General features: G+C 50.3%; 1 protein-coding gene across 1 annotated transcript; it reads right to left on the bottom strand.

The window, feature by feature from the left end:
- On the bottom strand, positions 1 to 10,139 carry ENDOD1 (endonuclease domain containing 1). Its single transcript, XM_032990785.2, has 2 exons — positions 9,542 to 10,139; positions 1 to 3,749 (listed from the first exon to the last, which is right to left on the bottom strand). Exons 1-2 carry the CDS (start codon positions 9,833 to 9,835, stop codon positions 2,616 to 2,618), a joined length of 1,428 nt encoding a protein of 475 aa, XP_032846676.2. The 5' UTR covers positions 9,836 to 10,139; the 3' UTR covers positions 1 to 2,615.
- Between the last annotated feature and the right edge of the window lie 267 nt (positions 10,140 to 10,406).

Here is a 10,406-nt window from a genome sequence, read left to right as displayed (position 1 = left end):
ATCCAGCCAGAGCAAACGTTGCTGAGACTGAGAGCCTCCCTCCTGCAGGCAATTGCACCAGGAGATCCAAAGCTCCTCGTGGGCCAAGCCCCAGGGAAGTGCAGCACCCCTGTGCTCTCGTCCAGCAGCAACGGGTGTCCCTGTGCCCCTGTGCTGGTTTTGGTCAGGGTAGAGTTCATTTTCTTCATAGCAGGTAGTATGGGGCTAAGATCTGTATTTGTGCTGGAAACTGTTAATAATTCAAGGATGTTTTAGTTATTGCTGAGCAGTGCTTACACAGAGTCAAGCTTTTCTGCTTCTCACCCCACCCCACCAGTGAATAGGCTGGGGGTGAAGAAGAAGTTGAGAGAGGACACAGCTGGGACAGCTGACCCCAACTGACCCAAGGGACATCCCACACCATATAATGTCATGGTCAGCATATAAAGCAGGGGGAAGAAGAAGGAAGTGAGGGACATTCGGAGTGATGGCGTTTGTCTTCCCAAGTGACTGTTATGCATGATGGAGCCCTGCTTTCCTGGAGGTGACTGAGCACCTGCCTGACAATGGAAGTAGTGAAGGAATTACTAGTTTTGCTTTATTTGCGTACGTGGCTTTTGCTCTACCTATTAAACTGTCTTTATCTCAACCCATGAGTTTTCCCACTTTTACTCTTCTGATTCTCTCCCCCATCCCACCAGGGAGGAGTGAGAGAGCAGCTGTGTGGGGCTTTGCTGCTGACTGGGGTTAAACCACAACAGCCCCTCGTCCAGCTGCAAACCCCTGATGGTCCCCTGCAAAGCCCTCACATGCACTCTGGCTCCAGTGTCCCAGATATTGGGGGTCCTGGCTCATGGTGGTGGGGAGAAGGGGTGAAGAGCAAGCAGAGAGAACCAGCAGTGCAGAAGAGCGGTTGGGTCCTCCTCCAACATAAACGTGTCTGCTTATGCATGGGCTCACTAGGTCGGTATCTGCACAGCAAAATGAGCGCTGCACCCCAGATCCCCCTCCTGCCTCTCCTCTCACCTGACAATCCATAGTCCCCATGGGAGACAGCGGCAACACAACTGCTTTTTCCCTCCTCCAGGTTTCCAAAATCACCTGAAGAGGGGAAATGCCCAGCCAAAAGCTTTGCTGTTAGGGCTCAGGTTGAGATTGGCCATGCTGGTTCCTGCAGTTGCAACAGCCATGCAACCCCTCTTCCTCTCGTGGGTGGCAGAGGCCTCTTCCATGAGTGCTGCCAGGATCTCCAAGTGCAAGTAACTTGCCACAAGTATCCTATCCCCTCTACCTTTTCTCTCCCAGTTGCAGGACTACCTTCCCTGACATCCCTCGGGCCAGCTTCACTCCCAGCACAGCACCGAGGGGACCCACCTGCCCTGCCCAGGGCTGGCAACTGCCCAGCTCTGACTCTGCCTCCAGGTAGGGGCTATGAAAACATGAAATCGCCCCGTGTGAAAGCAGCACAATCCCCTCCATGCTCCCCATGCATCTCCTCTCCCGTGTCCCTTTTCTGTAAGGACATCCCTGCCATCAACCCAGAGCAGTGGTAATGGCAGAGCTGCTTTTCTTTTGCCCTAGAGGGAAACCCAGCAGCACAATTTTTCCCCAGGGAGGTGAGCTTTCAAAACAAGCCTCAGAAGGACGGCTGTGGTGCTACCCATCACCAGCCCAGACATTGTCTCGTAGAAACCTTAGGCACATAAATATTGCTGGGTGCTTGGGGAGCTGTCAGCTCTCAAGGGAGGCAGAGCAGGATGGCAGATGATTAAAAGCCAAAAGTGTGACTCCTGGGTGCTGCTGGGCTTCAGAGCAGGAACAAGGGTTTCAGGGCTGAGACATTCAGGGGCTTAGACCTTCAGGGAATGCCACATCTTGAAGCTTCAGGGCTTAGACCTTCAGTGGTCACCAGAGAGCAAGAAAAGGTTGGGGGAAGATGACCTTGGTATGGCTAAGGGAAAATATTTTTCCACAAAGCAAAAGAAGGGGCAGCGGGTCTTTCCTCAAAGCAAGATCTGCACAATTCCAGCTGCCTGGAAAGGCCTGAGGACTACCAGGTACACTCGATCACATCCCCTGCACCAGTGGGAGCCCAGTGCAATGAGCAGTGCAGCCAACAGCAGGACCTTGCCCCCATCCTGTCCCACTCCCCGCTGTTTCCCAACCCCAAATATTTGCACCCACTCCTCCTTCTACTTTCTCCAGGTCTCACAAAACCTTTTGTAACTAAAATCCTACCCTGACCGCCACCTCTTCCTTGGCAGGGATGAGCTTCTGCAGAACTCACGGCCAGTGCATAGGTCTCAGTGTTATCATAGCTGGAAAGAAATAACCTTGTACCACATTTAGGGCACCTCTCCCAGAGGCAGGACCTTGATAGCTGCAAATCACAGAAATTTTGTGGCCTGCACCGTTAAAACCTGAACACTTTACAACACACAGAACTTAAGTTACAATGGTGGTAGCCCCTGACAACGTTACCTCAGCCCTCCCTCTTACTCCCCTGTTGATTCATTACTATTAATGTCATTACAATAAATACCGGAACAAAATTGACAGCATTTGGCCATGTATTTTAAAGCATTGTCCCGCTCCTCCTTCACTCCGTGTCTTTGCAGCCTTAGTTTCCATCCCTATCAGTCATCAGAGGAGCCTTTAGGGACAAACCGTTTGACTATGTGACCAGCCAGGTAACAAAAGCCATGCAGAAGTGCAGCTGTGGCATCGATGACCAGCGAGAAGGTGCCCCCGATCCCAGTGGCCACGTCTCTGAGGACAGAGGGAATGGCACAGATGGAGTGGTAAGGGAAAGCAGCGAGGTGAAGGACAAACCCCACAGGGATGCGCAGAATCCTGTAGGTGAGGGATGCCACATCTTGAACAATTTGCAGGAAGCCCAGGAAGATGTTGACGATGACCCTCCCCACATCATAGGGGATGCTGATGAGCACCATGCTGATGGCTTTAACGTAGGACACCACACTGTTCCACAGGCTACAGACTCCATCCAGAACTGTACCACCAACCCGCTTGATTACAAGCCACAGAAAATAAAACACAAATTTCACCAGCTCCACAAACACGTAGATGAGGAGTTCCAGAATTTTGATGAAAGGGGTAGCAATGATGCCAGCCACTTTTCTCACCAAGCCGCTGTCTTTGGCCTCCTGGTTGTCGCTTGTTCCTACTTGCTCTCCAGAGCGGATCTGACTGACAGCTTGCAGTATTGCTTCTGTTTTCCCGTGGCTTTGGCTGTCTTCCCCACATTTGCCCTTGAACAAGTGAACTCCTGCTAGAAGCTGCTTCTCCAGTTCTCCCACCGTGAGGTCCACCAAGCTGTTTTCATCATTTATGTTTTTCACTAGTCCTAGGGACCACCCCTCTGGAGCATCACAGCAGGCTGCCAGCCAGAGGGTCTCTGGCACTGACACCTTGCCTTTAACTCGGATACTGGACGGAATTGCACCTGCAAGGAGATACAGCTGATCCTTCTTGGAACAGTGAGGGACCAGAGCTTGCTCCACTACCCCCCCAATATCTCTGTGCCAGCTTCTGCTCAGAGAAGGGCTCAGAGGCACGGCGTTCGTCAGTGTGTAAGTGGCCACCTGGAAATCCTCCTCATTGATCAAGCTGGGATTGAGCAGCCCTCTCTCATAACCAGAACCCACATAGTCTGAGGTCAGGGCTTGATTTGCACCAAGGTTGGCCACAGTGCCAACAATATTGGCTTCATGCACCATCTCATGCAGGTCATTTTCTGGATCGTCTATCTGAAATAGCAGAGAGAAGAGTTACTGAATGCAATTTTCCTTCCTAGAAAGCAACGTGTAAAGTGGGCCTTGAAGTGTATTTTCCATTATGACTACTCCTACCTGCCATTCCTCAGACCACATCCTGAACTCTCTCCTTATTTTCCTTGCAGTGCTTCAGAGGAGTGTATGCTCTACTTAGCTGCCCTACCAAACACAGGTTTAGGCTGCAAGGGATGCTTGTATCTTTCCAGTCTGGTCCACAGCACAACACAACCTCCAGAATCTCACCAGCCATCTTGCATCAAGCTACTAAATTGTGGTTTTCCTTCTAGAAGAGATTTTTAAGACCAATAGATGGCTTGATTTAGGGCCATGTTCTCACCTCCTACAGTGGTTCATTTAAGCACCTGCTGTGGCACCTTAATTCAGTTTCTCTGAACTAACAAATCCAAGCCATGAAGAAAAAAAACCCACATGGTATATAAGATGCCTAGAGAAAGTGTTTACTTCTCACCACTGACTGTGTAAGAAGACAGAATGAAGTCAGACACCATGGCAGGTGACCTGAACTTCCCTGCCTTGAACACAGACATGGCAGTGAGTTCCTAGGGCTCTCTCAGGGCTTGTCATTAATAGTCTGAACCCCATGTCATTAAGTCTGAACCTCATCCTTTGTGACCAAACACCTCTCAGAGTAACATGGGTGAGGATGCCATCACCACAGGTCCTTGATGGCATCTGTGCTACCTGCTTGTGTCTGCCACTCCCATGCTGCAGAGCCAGACGTGGCAATTGTTGCAGCAGGAATTTGTCCTGGAGTCATGCACAGAGCCATGCACAGGGAGGCAATGAGCAGTGGGAGCAGGAGCACTAAATGCCAGGGCGTGCTCAGGTCTTTCTTGGGTGGCCACAGCTCTGTGTGCTCCTTAGTCACTCCTACTGACACTGCCTGCAGCTGCTGCAGGGGGTGTGACAGATTGTCATCTTCTTCCCCAAATTAGAGGGTGAGCGTGTTGGTAGAAGCTTGGGGGTGGCAGACAGTCTCTGACAGTCACTGCCTCCTGTAGTCTCTGTTTCAGAGGCTGTGGCCCTCAGCTCCCAGCACTGTCCTGGCCCAGTTAAACCTCCTGTCTTTGCTCCTGGCCTGTAGACTGTTTACTGCACCATATAATATGTGCTTTGGAGACACCTATGGCAGACAATTCAATTTCCACGTTGACTCATTCCCCAGTCATCCTTCCTCGTCCCTTGGCCATCCTGCAATGCACTTGGACAGATGTCTATTTACATCTCTGCAACCTCACCCAGAGTCTGCATCCTCTTAGTGCCGCATCACCTCCTCACAGCTCTGCAACAGCTTTTGCTGAGAGCCAGGGTGAAAGAGCCAGTGCCAGCGACTGTCAGCAGCTATCCATCACTCTTGCCATAGGACTGAGCCCTGGCTGGCCTCCTGCATCAGCCAAGCCCCTGCAGTCCAGGCTCAGGGCTTTCTCTGCACCAAGGCTGGTCACAGTGCCAACGCTGGCCATTGCCGAGGGCTGCATTACCCCCATCTCCTGCTAGGAGGTTGCTTGCACTTCATTTCTGAGCATCTGGTGCTTATCGCTTCAGGACTGGAAGGATCACAGCGAGTCCTAAGTGCTGATGCACAAGTTGTAGCTTTTTCTAAATACACCACTTAAAAATGACTTACTTTGTGCTTCTTCTGCCTTATTCTGTTCCTCTTGCTCAAACACCCCAAAGTCATGGGCTGCAATTGGCTGATGAGGCCACACATTTTGCATTCCACAAAATCGCTGTCCCTTCCTGCCCCCCTAACCCATTCTGCCTGTTCTGATGAGATGATGGTGTTGTTCCATGAGACAAGGGATGCACTCGGTGCATTTAATCCCACAACACAGGGTGACGGGGGAGCGGGCACGGGTGCGAGGCTGTGCCTGCAAACAGCTCCCTGTGCTGTGGCCCTTTCGAGCCTGACAGCTTTGCAGAGACACTCACCCCTTCTCACTCCCACGGCAGCACTGCAGCCCCTTTCCTGCTTCAGGACCCTACCGCCTGCTCAACAAATGAAGGGAAATGGTGGAAGAAGGCTGAGGTGCTGTTCCACAAGGACATGTAGAACCAAGACGGGTCAGCTCTGCCTCCTGGCAGAGATTCCCACCCTACATGAAGCAGATGGTATAAACTTAATTTTCTCTCCTTATGAGCTGATGCATACAAACCTTGAGGTGTCTATCAAGAAAATACGTCTCTGATTACCTGTTCAGCTGCAGGCTTTTGCACATACCATTGGGATTGTTTAGGTGCAATTATAAAAGAACATGATAAAAATGTGGCTGTATGCTGTTCATGCGTAAGGCTCTGACATCACCAAGTTATGCTTATAATAACTCATAATATGGTTAGTAATAACTCATGTGTAACTGAGGTTTTCCTGCCTCCTCCAGCTCAGGCCCAAAGGCACTGCATCTAATCTGCATTGCAAGCTACCTTTCCTCACTACTTCAAAAAGCTTTTGGCTTGTGTCACTGCCAAAGCATATCTGCATTCATGGAGTCAGCCATGAAGCCACCTGCCCAAATAACCTGAAACAGCTAAGGGCAAGACCCAAGCAGACAGGTAAACATTCTTTAAACATTCATAGGGTGGGGATTTAAACATAATTGATGCATCTGAACACCTGTATGGATGTGAGCACCTAAGAATACAGACATGTTTCATAAAGTGGGGGTTGCAGTTTCACAGAAGGGGCAAAGGCGGAGGGGGATTAAAAGTATGGCAACACACAGCTATCAGAGCAGGCAACTTCCATCAAGTTTGGTCATTTAACAGTGCAGGACACTGTTAACTCCCACCTTTCCCAGCCTAGTACCATTCCAGCATCCCACTCCCCTTGTTGTTTCCTCAGGCATGCTTACGCCTTCAATTGCAGTGGAGATATTTCATCTACCCTTAGTACAGGTCGCAGGGAGGTGGCACAGTGCATCTTATGCCGAGGTTTCTGTCGTAGGACATTCACATGAGTGGCTCTAGAAGTACCTGTTTCTCTTGACTGTCTACCAAGAGAGATGGCAAGAGCAGCTCAGAGGTAGTTATAGCTGGGCGACGCAGATCCCACCTTGCTCATTTGGCTGGTGGTAGTCATCAACCAAATGAAAACACAAGGTGATTCATCCAGCCTGTCATACATTAGGACAGAAAAAGAAACCCCAGAGTCTTCCATCTCTCTCTAAGCTATAGAAAGAGTCAAAACCATGGGTTTTCAGACAACTGAAATGAAATGAGGTGAAAGCCACCTAAGTGACTTTCTCTTAACCCCTGGGAAATCTGCAGCAGAGCAGGTTTTCAGATCCAAGCCTGGGGGAGACCCATCAGTGCCCATCCCATCAGCCTACCTCACCTGCTCTCTAATTTTTCACTAATTGCTGAATTAATTCACTGTTTCCAGCTGCCAATCGGCAGTGGGTGGCGCTAACATTCCTCGCACTTCTCACCCAATTACTGACTCTGCTACATTTGGCATTTGTTTCTCAGACAGACATTCCTGAGGAGGTAGGCATGCAGGGAGTGAGATGGTGCCCTCACCACTTACATCATTACCCAAAAACAAAAGCATGTGGCAACCCTGAGGGCCTCACCAGAGTGTAGAGAGTGTTTTTATAGCGATTTTTTTCTGCTTCCTGTGTCTCTGCATCTCCACGTGCGTGCACATGACGCTGTGCAGCTGAGCCTGCTCATACCCAGCTATCCCTGTCTTAGCAAGAAAATTACCCAGAAAATAGGCAATATAACCTCATGAGCATATGCTGCAGAGTGGGTGTTGTTAAGGGTTTCCTTCAGCAACCATCTGACCTTTCCTAACCATCTGACCTAGCCTTGATAGGAACACACATAATGGGTATGAAATCTCTTCCCCACCTTCTCCCCCCAGATCCAGCACGGTGGTGTCTGAGACAGGTGTATGTGCTTATTTCTTGAGTTATAGGAATTTTTCGTAGTCCTGATTTCTTCTCATTACAGATTCTTCAGATAATTTTTTTTCTAGTGGTTTTCTATGTCAGACTGAGGTTCCTTCAGTGAACCGCAGAGCTGCTACCTCCCACCTCTGAGACACCTGCATTTCAGCAGTGGGTGAAGGGGACTCATTAGTATAAACTGAGAACAGACCCACAGCAACCGATGGGGATCCTCTGGAGAAGCCAGAGCAACTAAAGGTAGCACCTGGCCAATTATTTCTGTGGCTGTGGAGCAATCTGGAGGCAGGACACAGAAGGTTTGGGGCTCTGCAGTGCTGGAAGGGATGATGACAATGTGAGGGGTGAAGAGGGATGGAGTGGGGAGGGCAGGGGAGCCAGCTGGAGGTATGTGCTGGAGAACTGAAGCAGCTGCGGAGGGGCTGCCTGCTGCTCCATGGCAGGAACATCTTTCAAGCCTGACTGGGCAGGTCTGGTGAGTCAGACCATGAGGAGTAGGAGATATGGTGGCTAGAGGTGACAAAGGGCATCAGCAGCTAAGGCAAATGAGAAAGGATCTCATCTCTGCCACATTGCCTTGCTGCCTCCACAGTGGTGACAGCAGATGCTCAGTCACCTAGGTCCTCTTTGTGCTTTAAAAATTCATCACCCTTCCTCAACACCATAATGGCAGTCTACAAAAAGCTTTGCTCTGTTTTAAAAGGGCAAGCAGACACTTCCCACAGCCATCTGTGAAGTGGAAGGAGAGCAGACCAAAAGGCCCTTGGGAACTCCTGCAACCCAAAACCCAGCCCAGAGAGCAGGGAGACAGTCCAAGGTGAAGACAGGGATATAGGATCTCAAGTCTTCACTGCCTGTGACCTCATGGTTTTAGTATCTCATCACCCCACAAGAGGAAAATGAGCACGGCAGTGACTCTCTTGGGACAGGGGTGAGCTTTGATTCTGGCTACTTTCAGCACCCGAGGGCCCCACTCCCAACATGCTGCTCCGATGCTGCAGCCATTCCCGCCCTGAAGCAGCACCCTCACACACTGCCAATCTTTCCTGGGATTAATAGATGGGGGTAGCTTGATATTTGCTACCAAATTCCCTGTGATCACTGCTGAAAAACCTGAAATGTGAAAAAAAAACAAAAAGCAAAAAAAAAAAAAAACCAAGAGCAGTAAAACATACATGTTCTCTTAGGGTACCAGCAAATTTTTAAGGATATTTCCTGTATATTTAACAGCCTGAAGGACTTGCTTACACATGCCAAGTGTCAGGGGAGACAAAAACCACCAAGGCTGCAGGGGAAATTAATTTTATCCTGCACACTTCTGACCTGACTGAAGCCTGCACGCTCCAGGATATGGCAACTCACTTCCCTACTGGAGTCTGCAACACAGGGACTCAACAAAAAGCTGCAGCGTCAATTTGGTGAACCGCAAATGGATGTTTTATCCCTGTGCAGCGAAGCTAAAATGCTCTTATCAACACTGCGATCATGTTGGCAACAGAACAAACTTCGACTTGACACTGTGATGTTTAACCCTGCTACCCACCGGCAGTGCTCCCTGCCCCTGATAGCTCGCTGGGCAGGACAGGCACATCAGCCGGTGTCAAAGAGGATTTTCCTCTCCCCTCCCAGCTTTCATTAAAAGCCCTGTGGGACAAGGAACTGTTTGTTTGCTCAGTTCCAAGCACAAAAATAAGCTCTGCTCATGTTAAATTAATATCAAAAGAAGTTCAACAAGCAGAACTCCCGCCTCCTTTGCAAAATCCTAGCCCTGGCTTCACCCCAGGGGAAACAGTCTCCAGGAACATTTGCTTTACAGGGAAGGAAAAGCTGACTTACCTGGGGTTCAACCAGCCAGTTCTCCTCCTCATTTTGGGCTGACTTTGTATACTTAAAAGCTGAATAAAGTGGGATTTTGTCCTTAGTACTGTAGAGGGTTGCAAAGCGCGGCTCTTTGTTGTACTGCTGACAGATTTTCACGTGGAACGGCTTCGTAAATCCCTCGGGTGGGACTTGTCCAGGGAAGAACACATTACACTCAGCAAAACCAGCTTCATCCTCTCCAACAACTCTGCCCTGGGAAAAGCCTGGGAAAACTGAGACGCAAAGCAAAAATACAATTGACGTCTTCATGGTCCGCTCCCTGGAGCCGAGGGAAGCGCCGTCTGCCTCCGCTGGGTACGGCAAAGGACCTGTGCTCTGAGTCCATGCAGCACAGAAGCCAGAAAGTGTCTGGAATTCGGGTGTAGCATGCGAGGGAAATGAAATACGAAACCACAGCCGATCCCTCCAGGGAGCCAGCGCTTTCTGCAGGCAGCACGTTGTGAAACCGAACGTGTGCCGGGCTGTGCTGACACACGCTGTGGACGCCAACTGCCCGCAGGAGATAATGCCAAGCAACCTGAAATCATCAGGGCTCGCTGGGAGGAGGAGGAGGAGGAGGAGGGATGCTTACGGCAGTGTGGGGCCAGAGCTGAGCAGCACTGGCTGTCCAGGCTGGGGCTCAGCGCTGGCGGGGGTGTGGTGTGCTGCATTGCAGCAGAGTCCCCAGCAGGAATTTTGGCTGACGCAGCCAGAAATCTCACTGGGGCTGCCAGGGGGGATGCTGCAAAGTCAGATTCACCATCCCGAAGAAGGTGTTAGCTGCCCTCTTCAGCCATGAGCCTGGCTAAGGGGGAGGGAAAGGGAGAAGGAGAGGGAGAGC

Source organism: Tyto alba, unplaced genomic scaffold, assembly GCF_018691265.1.
Source record: "Tyto alba isolate M040663 unplaced genomic scaffold, T.alba_DEE_v4.0 Super-Scaffold_2, whole genome shotgun sequence".
In the NCBI taxonomy this organism is placed as follows: Eukaryota; Metazoa; Chordata; class Aves; order Strigiformes; family Tytonidae; genus Tyto; species Tyto alba.
The sequence above is the reverse complement of the archived record's forward strand: the minus strand, read 5'-3'. Positions and strand labels throughout refer to the sequence as shown.